This window comes from Hemitrygon akajei, chromosome 6, assembly GCF_048418815.1.
Source record: "Hemitrygon akajei chromosome 6, sHemAka1.3, whole genome shotgun sequence".
NCBI lineage: Eukaryota > Metazoa > Chordata > Chondrichthyes > Myliobatiformes > Dasyatidae > Hemitrygon > Hemitrygon akajei.
In genome coordinates, this window is record NC_133129.1 from 91725944 (window position 1) to 91747535 (window position 21592).

General features: G+C 41.0%; 1 protein-coding gene across 1 annotated transcript in view; it reads right to left on the reverse strand.

The window, feature by feature from the left end:
• Positions 1–17746, reverse strand: part of slc25a11 (solute carrier family 25 member 11) — a 40844-nt gene extending 23098 nt beyond the window's left edge. The window contains exons 1-2 of the mRNA XM_073048848.1: positions 17618–17746; positions 1181–1333 (exon numbers count right to left, since the gene is read on the reverse strand). Of these exons, the coding sequence (XP_072904949.1) occupies positions 1181–1333; positions 17618–17682 (218 nt within the window). The 5' untranslated portion in view covers positions 17683–17746. The remainder of the gene's footprint in view (positions 1–1180; positions 1334–17617) is intronic.
• Positions 17747–21592: the final 3846 nt, after the last annotated feature.

A 21592-nucleotide genomic window follows, 5' to 3' on the forward strand; every position in this document is an offset into this window, starting at 1 on the left:
TTAGGCACCCTAGTTATATACGTGTGTTCAATATACTCATGATCTGTCTGGATGGAACACAAACAAAAGCTCTTCGTCACTGCATCCTAGTACATGTGACAATTACAAACCATCTTCCTGATGGCAACTGAGTTGGTTCCCCAACAGGAAGGTGCTTGTGCCAAGTTGGCTGATTTTACCAGAGGCAGGCATTACAATGGAGGATAAGCCACAGTGCTGCAGGACAATCCTCACTTTCCGGGGCCCAAGATTTGGAGTTTTCAGCACTCTACTAAATACCACAAGAATGCCAGTCTGCCAGTACTCCGAACCCCTCAGCATCACCATCCATGAACAGGACAGGAACTGACGACATTCCAATTGATTTACTGCTGGTGAGATCTCTCTGCCACAGAGAGGGGGGACTGCCTTTTTATCGCTGATGAGGTTGCCCTGATATGGAGAGGGGAGACTGTCTTTTTATTGCTAGTGAGATTGCTCTGCTATGGAGAGGGAGAAGTTTGTCCAGGTTTTCTGCAATTGTATGTAGGCTTGGACTGTGGACTTTTTTCAGTCGTATGGGTTTTTTTATTCTATGTTTTTCACCAGGTCTTTCTTGATTTTTTTTGCGCGTGGAGGAAGGATTTGGGTGTTACTGATCATGTTGCCCTTCTTTTCTTTGTTTCATGGCTATCTGGAGAAGAAGAATATTAGAGTTGTATACTTTGATAATAAATGAACCTTTGAGGTTCCAGTAACAGGTGGGTCTCAGGAGATAATCCCAGTGGAAATCTGTCACAGGTTACCTCGCTGGTGAAGAACTGATAGTTTGTCCTTGTGGAAACTTATAGAATCAAAGGTGTGACACAGGAGACCATTCAGCACATCATCACGACTCTGCTAGGTCTTTTACAGAATTACAGGTACTGGGAAGTAAATCTACTTTGAATTACTTTAACTGACAGCATTTTGCACAATTAGCTTTAATAGATGTGGATGAGAAGGAGGAGATTGGTTTTGTTGTGTTGGCCCTCGTGATTTAACAAGCAGGGAGCAACCTGTTGGGAGTTATTGAAAAGGTACTAACTTTGAAGGCAACAGAAGCTAATATTTCAACAAGGTGAGAGGTAACAATATCCAGGGAGATGAGTTTACAGACAGCACTGACACGCTTCCATAAGTGCTAAATGCCTCAACTCACCCGGTGTAGATTCCACTGATCCCCTCAGCTCTCAGAATGCTGCTCACGGCATGAAAGCTGGTCTTGTACTCCTTTGTTCGGGCTCCCTGCCCACTTAGCTGCATACGGTTTTTCACCAAGTCCAGTGGCTGGACGAAGAACGTGGCCCCCATCCTAAAAGATAAAGTGCACACTCACTTAGCCTTTCATAGAAGAGGAATCCTGCTGTCTGAGCTCATCAAGCAGAGGGATACATCAGTACTGGAGATTATAAAATATTTCCTATAGTGGGGGAGTCTAAGACCAGAGGACACAGCCTCTGAATAGAGGAACGTCCATTTAAAATGGAGATGAGGAATCCCTTTAGCTAGAGAGTAGTGAATCTGTAGAATTCATTGCCATAGGCAGCTGTGGAGGCCAAGTCAATGGGCTTATTTAAGGCAGACGTTGATAGATTCTTGATTAGTCAGGGCATGAAAGGATATGGGAAGAAGGCAGGAGATTAGGTCAGAGAAGGAAAATAGATCAGCTATGGTCTGAGCAGACCAGATGATGGCCCAAATGGCCTAATTCCACTCCTTTATCTTATGTTGCTACTGTAATCACTAGACAATTTCTCTGAGGTCAGCTACAGTGCATGCCTAATACAGAAAAAAGCTCTGCTCTTTTTTTGGAGCAACCAACTGACAGAATGTCTGGAGCAAATAAGAAATCTTGTAAGTCCCCTTAAGCTTTGACGGGAAATGAGATGCCCTCTCCCAGTCTGTCTCCTGTTCATGCTGCTTTGTATTTGACCTGATGAGATTGGGCAGACAAATTAAGTCATGCTTGCTCCTTTATAAAACTCTAGTTAGGTCACATCTAGAGTACTGCGTACAGTTCAGGTCATCGTACTACAGGAAGGATGTTGAAGAGGGTGCAGAAGAGGATTACCAGAATGCTTCCTGGATTAGAAGGCATGTGCTATTAAGAGAGGTTGGACACTTTCTCTGGAGCAGTGGAAGCTGAGGGGAGATCTGATAGAGGTTTATAAGATCATGAGGGGCATATTGAGAGAAGAGAGACAGCATCTTTTTTCCAGGGTTGAAGTGTCTAATACCAGAGGGCATGCATTAAAGGTGAGAGGGGGACAGGTTCAAAAGAAATGTGAGGGACAATTTGTTTTTACACAGAGGGGTGGGTGCTTGGAATGCACTGCCTGAGATGGTGGTAGAGGCAAACATATTAGGGATTTTTAGGAGAGGTTTAGATAGGAGCATAAATGTGAGGTAAATAAGGATATAAGAAGGGATTAGTTTAGTTGACTATTTAATTACTAATTAATTGGTACAGCACAACACAGTGGGCCAAAGAGCCTGTTCCTGTGCTGTATGGGTAGCGAGGTGGGGATACATCTCTACCGAAGGAGGTGTAAGGCACTCTTTCCCTCCTCTAGCCTGCAGATCACCCTTGGGCAAAGTGTAGCACCTACTTAGCCATTCTCCACCTGATCAGGGTCATGTAAAGCCATAGAAGCAGGTGGTGAATGGGTGTATGAGCAGCTGGTACACATCGCAAGTCCTGGTTATGCAAGCACTGATGCCAGGCAGACAAACTCTGAAGAGTATTGATAATGGCTGGGGTCACCCCTCTTATAAAGACACTGAACAGAGAAAGGCAATGGCAAACCGTTTCTGTAGAAACATTTGCCTAGAAAAATTATAATCATGGAAAGACCATGATCGCCTACGTTATATATGACACGACACATAACGAACGAACAAACTATTCTATGTTACTCCTGGTGAAGAGCTGAAATATCCCTGGGCAAATTTTATAGCCGCAAAGTCATGGTACAGGAGTCCATTCAGCTCATCATGACTCTTCTAGCTCTTTTTCAGAATAATAGGTAAAAGAAATACTTGTAAGTGGCGAAAATAAATTATTTTGTTAAGTCAAAGCGAAACACACAATGATGCCCCTTGCAATTGGTTTCTGTGTGGTGTAAAGCATGGTTATCAGGTGTTGTTGTGTTATACCTAGTGATTCAACAGCCAAGATGCAATTTGTTTAGTGTGCACACAATCAATTCCAACTCCGGATAGTAACAATAATGTTTATTATTCAACCACCATTAATAATCTACACATACTACAGAACAGAACTGGAGGAAGGTAGGTAGCAGAAGTTAGGATATGAGGAACGTTGAGGAGGATGAGAGCTTCCTCATACAAATGTAGGTCAAAAAACAGGGGTGACAGGTTAACAGAGGTTGCTGAGAAATAGGATAACAACAGGTGTATTGTGGATGAGCTCAGGTTTCCAAACAGTGAAAGATGACAGCGGCCCAGGAGAGGTTTAGTTATTTTAAGTCTGTCAATGTTGTAACAATAAACACCCAGAGGATGGGACGGCACTGGTTCAATACAGAGATCCCCAAAACAAGATAATCTGCAGATGCCTGAAATCCAAGGAAAAACACACAAATACAGGAGGAACTCAGCAGATCAGGCAGCATCTATAGAAACACAGAAAACCTACAGCACAATACAGGCTCTTCGACCTACAAAGTTGTGCCGAACATGTCCCTACCTTAGAAATTACTAGGCTTACCTATAGCCCTCTATTTTACTAAGCTCCATGTACCTATCTGAAAGTCTCTTAAAAGACCCTACTGTATCCGCTTTCACCATGTTGCCAGCAGCCCATTCCACACACTCACCACTCTCTGAGTAAAAAACTTACCCCTCACATCTCCTCTGTACCTACACCTTAAATCTGTGTCTTCTTGCGGCAATCATTTCAGCCCTGGGAAAAAGCCTCTGACTATTTGCATGATCAATGCCTCTCATCACCTTATACACCTCTATCAGGTCACCTCTCATCCTCCTTCACTCTAAGGAGAAAAGGCCAAGTTCTAACTATTCTCATAAGGCATGCTCCCCAATCCAGGCACCATCCTTGTAAATCTCCTCTGCACCCTTTCTATGGCTTCCACATCCTTCCTGTGGTGAGGCAACCAGAACTGAGCACAGTACTCCAAGTGGGATCTGACCAGGGTCCTATATAGCTGCAACATTACCTCTCGGCTCCTAAATTCAATTCCACGATTGATGAAGGCCAATATACCATACGCCTTCTTAACCACAGAGTCAACCTGCGCAGATGCTTTGAGTGTCCTATGGACTCGGACCCCAAGATCCCTCTGATCCTCCACACTACCTAGTCTTACCATTAATAATATATTCTGCCATTATATTTGACCTACCAAAATGAACCACTGCACACTTATCTGGGTTGAACTCCATCAGCCACTTCTGAGTCCAGTTTTGCATCCTATCAATGTCCTGCTGTAACCTCTGACAGCCTTCCACACTATCCACAATACCTCCAACCTTTGAGTCATCAGCAAACTTACTAACCCATCCCTCCACTTCCTCATCCAAGTCATTTATAAAAATCACTAAGAGAAGGGGTCCCAGAACAGATCCCTGAGGCACTCCACTGGTGACCGACCTCCATGCAGAATATGACTCGTCTACAACCACTCTTTGCCTTCTATGGGCAAGCCAGTTCTAGATCCACAAAGCAATGTCCCCTTGGATCCCATGCCTCCTTACTTTCTCAGTAAGCCTTGCATGGGGTACCTTATCAAATGCCTTGCCGAAATCCATATACACTACATCTACTGCTCTTCCTTTATCAATGTGTTTAGTCACATCCTCAAAAAATTCAATCAGGCTCCTAAGGCACAACCTACCCTTGACAAAGCCATGCTGACTACTCCTAATCATATTATACCTTTCCAAATGTTCATAAATACTGCCTCTCAGGATCTTCTCCATCGACAGGTCAGCAGGAGATGCTCATGGAGTGAGTACTGTTTCAGATCCGCTCCATAATCTTTACTTTTTTTAACCTTTGATCACCCTTATTCAACTTATTGTTACCTACACCAAAAGACTTTTGCTACTTTCTCGGGCTTATTGTTAAGATTTTATTGTGAATTTTGGAAGATATGCAAACAGAAATGGCTCTTAGATCCAAAGGACGAGAACCGGGGCGAAACCCGAACGGTAATGGAAAGAAGCCAGCTCAACCGCAACGCACTGAGTTAACTTATGAACTGCTTATGGAGCTTTTGGATAAAAAATTTGAGGAACAACGTCAGGCTTTTCAACGAGATATAAAGGTTTTTCAAGATTATATGGTTAAGACGGATTCAGTAATTAACCAGCAGCAAGCGCTTATCACATTGCTGCAAGAAGAAGCGCGGAAACGAGATTTGACAATTGAAAAATTGCAACAGGATTTAATTTCGACTATTAAACTGGTGGAGACACTTAAAGCCAAGAGTGTCGATTTGGAGAATCGGTCCAGAAGACAGAACCTACGCATACTTGGTCTCCCAGACGGCATAGAACAAGGCGATCCTTCGAAATACTTTGCTCAATTTCTAAAAGATGCGTTTCCGTCGGTTTTTCCAGTAAACCCTCCGCTACTTGACCGAGCACATAGAATTTGGAGTCAATCACCGACGGTTTCAGATAAGCCCCCGGTGGTAATCGTCCGATTTCATTACGTACACGATAAAGAACAACTCATTCGTGAAGCTCGAAGGGCTGGGATGATTAAATTTCGTGATTATTGTTTTCGTTTGGTGCAAGATTTCAGCCCAGAAGTTATGAAAAAAGGCTGCTTTTTAAACCTCTGATGTCTGAATGTTATGAGAAAAATTTAAAACCTGCGCTCTTATACCCGGCGAAGCTCAGGATCTCCCCCCCGAATGCTCCGCGTAAAGTATTTTTGTCTACCTTTGAAGCGAAAAAGTATTTGGAGGAGAACTTCCCTACTGATACAGTTACTACTCTCCATTAAATGAGTGATTCTGATCGTGAAAGATGGTTTTCGATTTCTTAAACCAGGGTTAGTCTCTGGTTATTGGTGTAGGTTTATCCTATACTTCATATTTAAGTTAAAGTGTGTTTTCGTTATATTAATCGCTCTGTCTTATACACTTTAACTACTATACTATATTTTTGTCTATTATTTTTGTTCCCTTGAAGGTATATTTTTAACCTTTCGAAGTGAATTTTTTGTTTAATATCAAGATAATGGTTTTTTGCAAAGTATTGGTTTAGTTTAAGATGGCGTTATTGTTTCTTTTTTCGTCTTCTTCCTATAATGCATCGCTTATCATAGTTTAAATACTTCTTGATTTGTTTGGGTTATAACCCGATTTATAAACTTTTAATGATTTTATTCCCTTTTTCTTTACAACTCAGCATATTAAGAAGCGCAGTTTTTAGTACTGCGATCATAATTCTTAAAGTTCAGGTGGTTTTTTATATATATCCGTTAAACACGGAGTGGTCTGCCGCTGATATGGGGGTAGAGTTAGTTTCATTTTTTCTTTTTTCTAGCCATATTTTGGCTTTTTTTCTTTTTCATACGGGGGTGGGGGTTGGTCTGTTTTCTTTTTTAATTTTTCTCTTATCAATTTGTTTTAGTTTTTTTACTTGGGCTGTTCTTGAACTACAAATATGTCTACGATGTCGTCACTTCCGGGTCCGCTCTTTATTTTTGTCCCTCTTCCGGATGCATGAGTTTATAACATGGTTAACCCTTTATATACCAAAGGGATGACTTTAGAAACATGGCTCAAACCATTAACTTTGTGTCTTGGAATACTAATGGATTAAACCATCCGATTAAACGAAAGAAGATTTTCAAAGTATTCCAAAGACTTAATGCTCATATTATTTTTGTACAAGAAACTCATGTGAGGAAGGAGGACAAATATCGCTTTTTTAGGTCTTGGCGGGGTCAACAGTATCATTCGAATTCGAATGCCAAAGTTAAGGGAGTTTCAATTTTTATTGACTCCTCTATTGCATTTGTTCAACACGATATCCTTTCGGATCCGAATGGTAGATTTTTGTTAATTACGGGTTTACTCGGTAATAAAAAGGTTGCTATGGTTAATGTTTATGCCCCGAATGTGGATTGTCCTGACTTTTTTAAGTCCTTATTTACTTCTTTACCTAATTTAAATGAATATAAGTTAATAATGGGTGGTGACTTTAATTGTTGTTTAATTCCTTTGATGGACAAATCTACACCTATTCAGACTCTACCCAATAAGTCGGCCACTTGCATTAACTCCTTTTTGACTGATAATGGAGTTTTTGATATTTGGAGATTTCGTCATCCTAATGACAAAGAGTTTTCTTTTTTCTCACATGTTTATCACTCCTATTCGAGAATTGATTATTTTTTTATTGACTCTTGTTTTATTCCATCAGTAATTGGTTGTAATTATGATATTATAGCTATTTCTGACCATGCTCCATTAAAACTTTCTATTAATTTTACGGATACAGCTTTAAATGCTAGACAATGGCGATTTGACTCTACCTTATTGCAAGAACCGGACTTTATTAAATTTATGAAGGAACAGATTGATTTCTTCTTTTCAACTAATTCCACGGAGGATATCTCATGCGGAACACTTTGGGACACTTTAAAAGCGTATATACGTGGACAGATTATCTCGTATTCTGCTGGTCTGAGAAAACGCATTAAGAAGGAAACTCTTTTACTGGTTGATAAAATTAAAGAGATTGACAAGAAATATTCGACTACTCCTAGCATGGAACTTTATAAACAAAGGGTTGAACTTCAAATGGAACATAGTTTATTACTTACATCTCCGATAGAAAATCAATTAATGAAAACCAGATCTGATTTCTATATACATAGTGATAAATCAGGAAAATTGTTAGCTAGTCAGCTGAAGAATGTTTCAGTTAAACGCCAGATTACTAAGGTTCGACAGCAGAATGGGGATTTGACAGTTAACCATGATGACATAAATAAGTCTTTTCAAGACTTTTATACCTCCCTGTATAAATCTGAATTCTCTCAGGATCATAATACCATGTGTGATTTTCTCGGGAAATTGAATTTTCCAAAACTATCATCTGATGTTCTTTCAGTAATAGATACTCCGTTTACGGATGCGGAAATTAAAGGGGTTATTTCCACAATGAATTCTGGGAAAGCACCAGGTCCAGATGGGTATACAGTAGAATTTTTTAAATGTTTTTCTGATACACTATCTCCTTGGCTATGCAAGGTTTTTGAAGAAGCAATTAGATTGGGGAAGTTGCCACAATCTTTTTATAGAGCTTCCATTTCTTTAATACTGAAGAAAGATAAAGACCCTACTGATTGTGCATCCTACAGACCAATATCTTTATTGAATGTGGATTCTAAGATTTTTTCCAAGTTGCTGGCTTCTAGGTTGGAGAAGGTATTACCCCAAATTATTTCGGAAGACCAAACCGGTTTTATTAAAAATCGCTATTCTTTTTTCAATGTTAGGAGATTATTGAATATTGTTTATACTCCTTCACATAATACTTCAGAATGTGTTATTTCATTAGATGCGGAAAAAGCATTTGATAGAGTTGAATGGCCTTACTTATTTTATGTGTTGGAGAAGTTTAATTTCAGTCCGACCTTCATTTCTTGGATTAAACTGATATATCAAACTCCAGTAGCCTCGGTGTTTACTAATAATCAAAGATCTCCATTTTTTCGTTTATTTCGGGGCACTAGACAAGGTTGTCCTCTTAGTCCATTACTATTTAACATCGCTTTAGAACCTTTGGCAATTGCCATCAGAGAATCACAGGATATTTTGGGTATTAATCGTGGAACAGATATTCATAAGGTATCTTTATATGCAGACGATTTATTATTATTCATCTCTAATCCTGAGAAATCTATTCCAGCAGTCTTATCATTGTTGGCTCAATTTAGTGAGTTTTCTGGATATAAGTTAAATCTTAATAAGAGTGAATTGTTTCCTTTGAATAGACAGGTCCCAAATTATGGTATTTTACCTTTTAAATTAGCTAATGATTCTTTTACTTATTTAGGGATTAAAATTACCAAAAACCATAAAGAATTATTTCGGTTTAATTTTTTACCCTTAATTGATCAGATTAAAGGTTTGTTTACTAAGTGGTCACCATTATCTTTATCTCTGATAGGTAGGATTAATGCTATTAAGATGGTTATTTTACCTAAATTTTTATATGTTTTTCAAGCAGTACCAATTTTTATTCCGAAATCCTTTTTTACTAATGTTGATTCAAAAATTTCTTCATATATATGGCAGAATAAAAATCCCAGGTTAGGTAAAATATACTTACAGAAGACAAAGAAGGATGGTGGGTTGGCATTACCCAATTTCAGATTTTATTATTGGGCAGTTAATATTAGATATTTGATATGTTGGTTGAAAGAATGGGATGGTCCTTTTGGCCCTCATTGGGTGAGTTTGGAAACCAAATCGGTTTCTGCTTATGCTCTGGGTTCTATCTTAGGGACATCTCTCCCTTTTGCTCTTTCTAAATTGCCGAAGCGAATTGACAACCCGATAGTTAAATATACCTTACGTATATGGTTTCAATTTCGGAAATTTTTCGGGTTGACTCAATTCGTGTTAAATAGTCCTATTGTATCTAATTGTTTTTTCCACCCCTCAATTATAGATCATGCTTTTTTGGTTTGGAAAACTAAGGGATTATTAAGATTTTCCGACTTATTTTTGGACAACTGTTTTATGTCCTTTGAGCAACTAGCTAATAAATATAATTTGCCTAGATTTCATTTTTTTAGATACTTACAGGTTAGGCATTTTTTAAGTACGGTACTTCCTTCGTTCCCAAATTCTCTGTCTTCAGATACTTTGGAAAGTTTGTTTGAATTAAACCCTTTTCAAAAAGGGCTTATATCAAAACTTTATAATATAATTATGAAGATACGTTCAGTGCCCTTTGATAAGACCAAAAATGATTGGGAAAGAGAACTTAATCTTATTATTCCTATTGAGAATTGGGATAGAATTCTTAAATTAGTTAATACATCATCTATATGTGCCAAACATTCATTATTACAATTTAAGGTTGTACATAGGGCCCATATGTCCAAGGATAAATTAGCTCATTTTTATTCTCATATAAACCCTATTTGTGACAGATGTCAATTAGAAATCGCTTCTTTAACTCATATGTTTTGGTCATGTCCACTTTTGAGAAAATATTGGAAAGATATTTTTGATATTATTTCGGCGGTATTGAACATTGATTTACAACCCCATCCTATTACCGCAATTTTTGGTTTACCGATGATGGACTTACTTCACTTATCTCCTTCCGCCTGTCGAATGATTGCTTTTCTCACTTTGATGGCTAGAAGATCTATTTTGTTGAATTGGAAGGAAATTAATCCTCCCACGGTATTTCATTGGCTTTCTCAAACTATGTTATGTCTAAATTTAGAAAAAATTAGAAGTGCTGTATTTGATACTTCTATTAAATTTGAAAAGATATGGAGACCATTTATTCAATATTTTCATATGATGTAATGGCCCTGTGCCAGGCTTATCGGTTTTTTTTCAGCTTTAATCGTATGTATGTTGAGAGGATCGGAGTTGACGTCATTGATGTATATGTATGCTCGTGAGATACTATGAACAGCCCTTTTTTTTCCCTCTTTTTTAAAAGTTTTTTTTAGTTTTTTTTTTCTTTTTTGTTTTTTTTTTTCTTTTTCTTGATACTAGATTAGTAGATTAGCTAACTTTCTTAGATAGATTTTTTTTTTCTCTTTTTTATACTATATATTATGGAATATCTAAACTTACCTTGTTCATATATATACTATATGGTTTATGTTTTGGGAAACTTACTTATGCTGTATTCATTGTTTATGTATTTCTTTATGTATAATGGGAGTCTATATATTTGTAATCCCTTACCATTATTTGAATTGTATCTCATTCATAATATTCTAAATATTAATAAAAAGATTGAAAGAGAGGATCTTCTCCATCAACTTACCAACCACTGAGGTAAGACACACTGGTCTATAATTTCCTGGGCTATCTCTACTCCCTTTCTTGAATAAAGGAACAACATCCGCAACCCTATAATCCTCCGGAACCTCTCCCATCCCCATTGATGATGCAAAGATCATCACCAGAGGCTCAGCAATCTGCTCCCTCACCTCCCAAATGGGGTACATTTCGTCCGGTCCTAGCGACTTATCCAACTTGATGCTTTCCAAAAGCTCCAGCACATCCCCTTTATTATTATCTACATGCTCAATCTTTTCAGTCTGCTGCAAGTCATCACTACAAACACTAAGATCTTTCTGCATAGTGAATAATGAAGTAAAGTATTCATTAAGTACCTCTGTTATTTCCTCCGGTTCCATACACACTTTCCCACTGTCACACTTGATAGGTCCTATTCTTCCACGTCTTATCCTCCTGCTGTTCACATACTTGTAGAATGCCTTGGGGTTTTCCTTAATTCTGCCCACCAAGGCCTTCTCATCGTCCCTTCTGGCTCTCCTAATTTCCTTCCTAAGCTCCTTCCTAGTAGCCTTATAATCTTCTAGATATCTAACATTACCTAGCTCTCTGAACCTTTTGTAAGCTTTTCTTCTGTTCTTGACTTGATTTTACAGCCTTTGTACACCACGGTTCCTGTACCCTACCATAACTTCCCTGTCTCATTGGAACGTACGTATACAGAACTCTACACAAATATCCCCTGAATATTTGCCACATTTCTTCCGTACTTTCCCCTGAGAACATCTGTTTCCAATTTAAGCCTCCAATTTCCTGCCCCCTATAGAAATGAATAAACAGTCAATGTGTCAGGTCGAAACATTGATGCTGCCTGACCTGCTGAGTTCGTCCAGCATTTTTCATATTTTGCCTTGGTTCAATACAATTCCCTTTACACTGTTCTGTCACACACTCCCAGGGCAGGAATAACAGGGGTTAGATTCAGAGTGAAGCTCCCTTTACACTGTCCCATCACACACTCCCAGGGCAGGAATAACAGGGGTTAGATTCAGAGTGAAGCTCCCTTTACACCATTTTCCACACTCCCGGGGCAAGCACAGCAAGGGTTAAATTCAGAAAGAAGCTCCCTTTACACTGTCTGGTCACACACTCCCAGGGCAGGGACAGCAGAAGCTACAAAGTAAAGCTTCCTCTGCATTGTCCCATCACACACCCACTGGGCAGGTTAGATATGATGTAAGATTCTCTCTACATTGCCCCATAACACACTCCCAAAACTGCTACTGGATTCCAGATGGAGTTCCTCACCTTGTCCTGGCTTCTCTGAAAGACATTGTACACATAATGATCACCAGCAATCTATGCAGATCTTCAAAGAGTACATCTTTGTCGTAGGGTTTGGAGGCTTGTGTGCCTCAGTGACCTGGGGAGCTATGTTGGCGGGGGTCAGTGCTTTATGCTTTAGCTCATGATAGGGTCATCCATGCCAAACATGTCAAAGGGTAGAGGCTAGACTAAGTGCAGTCCACTGCTTCCCCAGGTTTGTGGGGGGATGGGTTCAGCTCAGGTCTAACAACCCTGACTGGCCAAACAAAATTGTTATGGAAACAGCAATGAAGAATCCTTCTATATCTGTGTGTAGCCAAGGACAGAGATGGAGGACCTTAATTGCTGCCCTATACACCAGCAGTGTAACGGGAAGTCATTTGTGCAGCTAGGTATCACAGTTAGCATGGGCAAGGTGGACTGGAAGAACCCATTTCAGAACTGTGTGATTCTACAATTCAATGGTGACTCTAACTGATGAAGTCAGCAATCACATTTTCCTAGGGGGCATGGTTTAAGCTATGTCACTAGTTTCTTTGTGAAGCAAACATTGACTCAGACTTTGAACCATGGTCAATGCCACAGTTCATGTGTGAGACCTTCAAAGATCTAGTCCAAAAGTCTAGGTATGTTATCTTCTGCCAAACACACTATTGCTAGACCTGTTGAGGAAGGCTTAAGCTAGCTTGGCAGGGGAATAGAGAGGAATGTCTTTAGCCAGAGAGTGGTGAATCTGTGGAGGCCAAGTTATTGGGAATATTTAAAGTGGAGGTTGGTAGGTTCTTGATTAGTAAGAGTGTCAAAGGTTTCAGAGAAAAGGCAGGAGAATGGGGTCAAGAGGGAAAAATGAATGAACGACAGAACAGACTCAATGAGCTGAATGACCTGATTCTGCTCCCATGGTTACGGTCTTACAGTATTCTCCCCACATTCTAAAGTTAAAGATTAGGTTTCCCACCGCTGTCTATAAGGAGTTCCTACATCCTCCCCGTGACTATATGGGTTTCCTCCCAAAGTCCACAAACTACTGGTTGGTAGGTTAACTGATCATTGTAAATTGTCCCGTGATTAGGCTGAGGTCATATTGGGGGTTGCTGGGCGGTGCAGCTTGAAGTGCCAGAGGGGCTTGTGCCGCACTGAAATTCAATAAATAATCTGTCACATGTACATCCAAATGCATTGTTTTTGTCCAATCAAATCAGTGAGGATTGTGCTGGGCAGCCTACAAGTGTCACCACAACATAGCATGCCCACAACTCACTAACCCCAACCCAATAAGAGTTTGAAACGTAGAAGGAAACCCTCGAGGTCACGGGGTAGATGTACGCTCTTCTTATAAACAGCTAAATTGAATTGAACCCCAATCTCCTGCTTGCTGCCTCCTTAGAGTATTCCACTAACCATTATGCCTCTATTCTGCTCTCTGGATCTAGGGGCAGCTCCCATCAACTCTCTTCAGATTCTGCCATCCACTTGCACACGAGGGGCAATAACAGTGACCAATTTACTTACCAACCAGCTATTCTTTGGGATGTGGAAGCAAGCTAAAGCACTTGGCTGAAAGCCATGCAGTCACAGGGAGAACTGGCGAACTCTACATAGGCAACATGCCAGTCAGGATCAAACCCAGTTTTCTGGGGGCTGTGAGTCAACGGCTCCACGAGCTGTCACTGTGCCACCCACAGAGCAAGCAGATTATCTGTCTCTATCCACAAGACCTTAAGTGCCTTGAGAGAATCACCCTCATTTTGTCTGTAGCTTGGAAAGCAGGCAAAGAAAGATAAGTATAAATAGAGATTCTGCAGATGTTGGAAATCTTGAGCAACACACACAAAATGCTTCAGGAACTCAGCAAGTCAGGCAGCATCTAGCGAGAAGAATAATCAATCAATGTTTCGGGCTGATACCCTTCATCAGAACTGGGAAGAGGGCAGAAGCCAGAATAAGCGGGGGGGGGGGGGAGGGGGAAGACAAGCTGACAGGTGGTAGGTGAGACCCAATGAGTGGGTGGGGGAGGGGCATGAAGTAAGAAGCTGGGAGGTGATAAGTGGAAGAGGTAAAGGACTTAAGGAGAAATTTAATCGGAGAGGGTCATGGGAGAAAGAGGAGGGGCAACAGAGGAAGGTGATGGACAAATGAGAAGGGGATGAGAAAGTAACCAGAATGGGGAAAGTAAAAAGAGAGGGAGGAGATTGGAGAAATAAATTATTGCTGTCCTAAGACACCTTTCTACAGAAAGCTATTTGACCTTGACATTTGAAGCAAAGCTGAAGATCCAATTTGCCAGTGGATTGAATACCAACCAGCTCTCCACTCATTGCTAGAGTTTCACAAGATTCATCTTGCCTTTGGAAAGTAAGGAGAAGTTCAAGTAGGAAGAGAACTCAGTGTACAGCAGAGATCAGGCAGTGGTGACTGAAGGCACATCTAGACATTCACTGAGGCTGTACACACTCAGTGTGGTATTGAGGAAGTGCTAGCAGTCAAAGCGGCAAGTTAGCTGACCTCGAAAGTGGAACATTAAACAGTTCTAAAAGCAAAACATGCTGGAAATACTCAGCAGCCCTCCGTGGAAAGATATGAAAGCCGCATTTAGCATAGATGAATTCTTAGCTGACACTCAGTTACATCCAGAAATTTAGGAAACTCTTAAATAGGCAGCACATGGATGACAGAAAAGTGGAGGGCTATGTAGGAGGGATGGTTAGATAGATCTGAGGGCAAGGTCAAAGGTTGCATACAGTCCTGCAATGAACAGAATGAAAAATAAGCATTCTGTAACTCCGTGGCTGAATGAGTAACAGAGACTGAAACCCTCATTACGTTTAAACTGTATTGCAATATGAACTCAAAAAATTGTGACTTGCAGGGATAAATCAAAGCTGGATTAGATTGGGTAGGTCTTTTATTTGGACTGCTACAGATGGATATCACTGCTTCCCCCAACAGGTAACACATTCATTTATGGAGAATATAGCAAAACAGAGTCACCAGTGGATCATCCTGGATTGGTTTGCATTGAGTAAAACAGAGGGGAAGGGGGGCTGTTTAATGCCCCGGATTCACTCAATGGAATAGTGAATTACTGAATCTATCATGAATTGAGGTGTCAAATACTTAGCTGCATCTCTTTCCAGGAGACCCATACTCAATACAAAAATGGCTTCTTCCCTCTGCCATCAGATTTCTCAGCGCTCTCTCTTTATTTTGAACTATATTTTTGTAATGTACGGTAACTTAATGTCTTTGCACTGTGCTGCTGCCGCAAAACAACTATCAGATTATAAAGCAACACATGCAAAATGCTCAGCAGGTCAGGCAGCATCTGTAGAAAAGAGTAAACAGTCGAAGATTTTGGGTCGAGACTAGAAAGGAAGGGGAGAAGTCAGAGTAAGAAGGTGGGGGGGAGGTGAAGTGAAGAGCTGGGAAGTTGATTAGAGAAAGAGATAAAGGACTGGAGAAGAGGACTCTGTTTAAGAAACGACAGAAGACCATAGAAGAAAGGGAAGGAGGAGGAGCACCCAAGAGAGGTAATGGGCAGGTGAGCAGATAAGGTGAGAGAGGGAAACAGGAATGGGGAATGGATGGTGAAGGTGGGGGAACTACCAGAAGTTCAAGAAATCAATGCTCATGCCATTAGGATGGAGGCTACCCAGACAGAATATAAATCTGATTTTGTTTTACTAGTGCCAGGAAGGATCTGCGGGTTAGTTTAACAGTATTACATCATCAGTAACTAGTATTCATTTCCTCTGCTGCCTGTAAGGAGTTTGTCCTTCTGCCCAAGGCAGTATGGGTTTCCTCCCACAGTCCATACAGGTTAGTAGGTTGTACAGACAGGTTAGTAGGTGAATTGGTCACATGGGTGTAACTGGGTAACGTCCCTCCTTCCGTGTGTGTGCATGCCCGCCCCGAGCACGCTGGAATGCATCTCAACACAAATAAATAATCTTTTTTCTCTCTAATTGTCAAGATTCTTCTACATCCACCTGGAAATCTAAAATAATAACAAAATGTACCAGAAAAATCTCAAAGGGTCCCAGGCCTGAAACATTAACTCTTTCACTCCAAAGTTGCTACTTGACCTGCTGAATACTTACACCATTTTTTGTTGTTTAGACAAGTTAAATGTTCCACCAGAAGACTGCATTTTTGACCGAATAAGACTACCTCAGTCACGTCTGACTAAATGTCAGTCAAGGTCTAGATGTGCGCATTCCTCCTTCTATGTGTTCCAAGTCCTTGGAGCAGGATTTCAATAAACAGTTGCCTTATAAATGTCAGTTAATGACAGAGAATCATGTAGCTTTCTCCAAGTGACTTGTTCACATGAATAGGAAAGCACTGTGAAACTAGGAGAGGCAAAATGTGCAGTAATTCCACCTCAATTTGGAATAGTTTGAATACACTAGTATGCAGAATATTAATAATTACAGAAATTATAACAATGTGCTTAAATGAGTGCAAATTTTACAGCAAAAATTAAATTCTTATTGTTCTCAACAAAATCAAAACACGAGGATATATTATGTAAGACACTTGTATAATAATTTGTTAATGCAAATATATTTCTATCCATAAAAATACTGCAGGTTAAACTCAGTGCACTGTATCCATTTCTAATAACAAATTAATAAACCTTTCCAGTATAAAAATTAATGCATATTAAATTCTTAATACACTAAAGATTTCTAATTGTAAAGTTATGACTTTTTTCATATAGACAAAAAAGCAAATTATTTGAATGTTGATTCGTACTGAATTCATAATGTAGCGACAAAAATATTTTTCTCTAATTACAAGCATAATTCTTAATGAACTGCATGCCTCAACAGAAAAGCCAATAAATAACCTTTCAGATACAGAACCATCTTGCAAGATAAAATCTTAACACGGTGCCCTAGATTTTAGTAGCAACTTAATCTTTCCATATAAGAGACATAATGCAAGTTAAATAATTGCAAATTTAAATATAATCTCGGAGATAATTCTGCTGAACTCTGGACTAACAGCACTGCAGGGACCGGTTAATTTAGAACAACTGTTGAAAGTAAAAGACGGTGATGAGAATTAAATTCTCCATTAGAGAGGTAAGGGAGCGGGGCTGCAGCGCCGGCCTGGTGAAGGAGCGAGGAGAGGTCCCGGGGATGGGGAGGCATGGAGTGAGAGTCAATGAAACCCGGCAAGTCTCCCACCCCCACCCCATGACAACTTTTATTCTACACGTCTGCGGCTTAAAGCCGCCTCTTAACGCTGGGTTACGTTACCCCGCCAGCCCCCCGAAGAGGAATTTTATAGCCTTCGGGGAAGTTCGCCGCTTCTCCGCCGCCATTTCCACGTTCACCAAGGTGACTCGGGGCGGGCACGCGCACGCTCGGAAGGAGGGTCGTCGTGAGCGTGGGAGTGTGCGTGCGCGCCGGGCGGGGCGTGGGCAGGGGCAACGGGCTGAGTCTGAGAACGTGATTGGAGGAAGGCAGGAGAGCGCTGAGGCGCCATGTGGCATCTCCCTCGGGGGAAGGGTGCTGAGGCGCGCCGTGTGATGTCCATATCAGGCAGGAGGGTGCCGAGGTATGCGATATGATGTTCATCTCAGGACGGAGGGAGGGACCTGACACCGTGTGGTGTCCCTCAGAAAGAAGGATGCTGAGGCATACCGTATGGCGTCTGCCTCAGGACACGGGGAGCTGAGATGCGCCATGTGACATTTTGCCTCAGGAGGGCGAAAGGGAAGGAGGCAGCTGAGGTGTCTTCCTCGGAGGGAGGGAGGAAGAAAGCTGAGGCGCGCTGTGGGTTCCACCTGAGGGGAGTGGCTGCCACAGCAGGGAGGGATGCTAAAGTGGCACCTCGCTGCAGGAGGAAGGGTGCTGAGGTGGGCTACTGTGGCGACTGCCTCAGGGGCAACTCCTTGGTGAAATTCTGATTTTCCCACCTGTCTCTGAGTGAAGAAGTTTCCCCTCTGTTTCCCCCTTAAATATTTCACCTTTCACCCTAAACCTGTGACGGCTTGTTCTCAAACCTGAAGGTGAAAAGTCTGAATGTATTCACCATAAACAAGAAAATCTGAGCAACGCACACAAAATGCTGGGGGAACTCATCGGGCCAGGTAGTCCTGCTGAAGGATTTTGGCCCAAAACATTGACTTTACTTTTTTCCATAGCTGCTGCTTGGCCTGCTGAGTTCCTCCAGCATTTTGTGCGAGTGGCATTTATTCACCGTATCTATAACCCCTGTTAAATTTTTGTAAGGTTCCCCCTCATTCTCCTGAGCTCCAGAGAATAAAGTCCTAACCTGTTTAACCTTTCCTTCTAGCTCAGGTCCTCAATTTAAGTTGTATTTCCTACATTCAGTACAACAATAGAATTAACTGACTAGAAGCCCTTTGGGATTGTGAATGGGAAGAGAAAGATATTTGCAGAAACAAATTCTTAGGCAAGAATTTTTTTGCAGGGACAATTTAATAAACAGTTCTGATCTGAAAGTGTCACTGCAAATAGAGAGTGGTGTTTAATGGACTCAAGTGTGAGATAATGCACTTTGGTAGGACTAAACAGGGTAGGTCTTACACAATGGTAGGGCACTGAGGACTGCGGTAGAACAAAGGGATCTGGGAACATGGAATTCATTGAAAGTGACAGCACAGGTAGATAGGGTCATAAAGAAAGCTTTTGACGTATTGGCCTTCATAAATCAAAGCACTGGGTACTGGAGATAGGATGTTAGACTGAAGTTGTGTAAGACATTAGTGAGGCCTAATTTGGTGAATTGAGTGTACTTTTGGTTGCCTAGTGCCTATTGTCTTGTTTATTAATTATTTTATTTATTAATTATTGTACTGCCCTGCACTGTTTTGTGCATTTTATGTAGTCCTGTGTAGGTCTGTAGTCTAGTATAGTTTTTGTGTTGTTTTATGTAGTCTAGTGTAGCCTTGAGTTATCTCACATAGTCCAGTGTAGTTTGTGTTGTTTCATGTAGCACCATGGTCCTGGAGGAACATTGTTTCGTTTTTACTGTGTACTGTACCAGCAGTTTATGGTCGAAATGACAATAAAAAGAGGCCTGACTTGACTAACTACAGGAAAGATATAAACAAGGTTGAAAGATTGCAGAGAAAATTTACAAGAATGTTGGTACTGGAGAACTGAGTTATGTGGAAAGATTGAATAGGTTAGAACTTTATTCCTTGGAACGTAAAAGATTAGGTTGAGATTTGATATAGGTATACAAAATTATGAGGGGTAAAGATAGGATAAATGCAAGCAGGCATTTTCCACTGCAGTTGGGTAAGACTACAACTAAGAAGTCATGGTTTAAGAGTGAAAGGTGAAAAGTTTAAGAGGAACACGAGGGGAAACCTCTTCAATCAGAGGGTTGTGAGGGTGTGGAACGAGCTGCCACCACAAGTAGTGCATGCAAGTTCGATTTTGATGTTTAAGAGAAGTTTGGATAGGTACATGGATGGTAGAGGTACAGAGGGCTACGGTCTGGGTGCAAATCGATGGGACTAGGTAGTTTAAATGTTTCGGCATGGATAAGATGGCTGAAGAGTCTACCTGTCCTGTACTTTTCTGTGACTATAGTGGGGCAACATGGTAGCATTGCGGTTAGCGCATCGCTTTACAGATCAACTGTAAGACTGAGGTTTGAATCCCACTACTGTCAGTTGTATGTTCTCTTCATGACTGCACAGGTTTCGTCCAGGTGCTCCGGTTTCTTCCCACATTCCAAAGACACACTGTTAGGGTTAGTGAATTGTAGGCATGCTATGTTGGTGACACTCGCAGGATGCCCAGCACAATCTAATCTGATTTGATTTGACACAAACAATGCATTTCACTACGTTTTGATGTTCGTGCGGCAAATAAAGATAAGCTCATGATTTTTATCTTGAAGACTTTGGGACACAATGTTTCAACAGTCAGGAGATGGCGTATAGAGGTTGGGATGCTATAATGCAGTTGTAAAAGGTTCAAGATTGGGAAAACAGTACAAGGTTGAATGCCATCATCCTAGTTATTTAATCTATATGCTGAACACATCATGAGGAATGCTAGTCTAGAGGACTCAAATGTTGGAATCAAAATTGCCGGATGAAATATTAACAACCTCAGATACGCAGATGGTACTACTCTGGTGACTGAAAGTGAGGAGGATCTGAGGATGTTTCAAAGTGAAAGAAGAAAGTTCAAAAGCTGGCTTGTTGCTCAATATTAAGAAAACCAAGATTATGTCAACCAACACTATTAACTCTGTGGTAATAAATGGAAAGGAAGCGGAAACAGTGACGGATTTTGTCTTTCTTGGTTCAAAGATTTAACATAGAAACCCTACAGCATAATACAGGCCCTTAGGCCTACAAAGTTGTGCCGAATATGTCCCTACCTTAGAAATTACTAGGCTTACCCATAGCCCTCTATTTTTCTAAGCTCCATATACCTATTCAAAAGTCTCTTAAAAGACCCTATCGTATTTGCCTCCACCACCATTGCCGGAAGCCCATTTCACGCACTCACCACCCTCTGAGTAAAAAACTTACCAATTTACCCCTGACATCTCCTCTGTATCTACTTCCCAGCACATTAAACCTGTGTCCTCTTGTGGCAACAATTTCAGCCCTGGGAAAAAGCCTCTGACTATCCATAGGATCAATGCCTCTCATCATCTTATACACCTCTACCAGGTCAATTCTCATCTTCCGTCTCTCCAAGGAGAAAAGGCCGAGTTCACTCAACCTATTCTCATAAGGCATGCTCCCCAATCTAGGCAACATCCTTGTAAATCTCTGCACCCTTTCTATGGCTTCTACATCCTTCCTGTAGTGAGGCAACCAGAACTAAGCACAGTACTCCAAGTGGGATCTGACCAGGGTCCTATATAGCTGCAACATTACCTCTCGGCTCCTAAATTGACTTCCATGATTGATGAAATCCAATACACCATACGCCTTCTTAACCATAGAGTCAACCTGCGCAGCTGCTTTGAGCGTCCTATGGACTCGGACCCCAAGATCCCTCTGATCCTCCACACTGCCAAGAGTCTTACCATTAATACTATATTCTGCCATTATATTTGACCTACCAAAATGAACCACTCCACTCTTATTTGGATTGAACTCCATCTGCCACTTCTCAGCCCAGTTTGCATCCTATCAATGTCCCGCTGTAACCTCTGACAGCCCTCCGCACTATCCACAACACCCCCAACCTTTGTGTCATCAGCAAACTTACTAACCCATCCCTCCACTT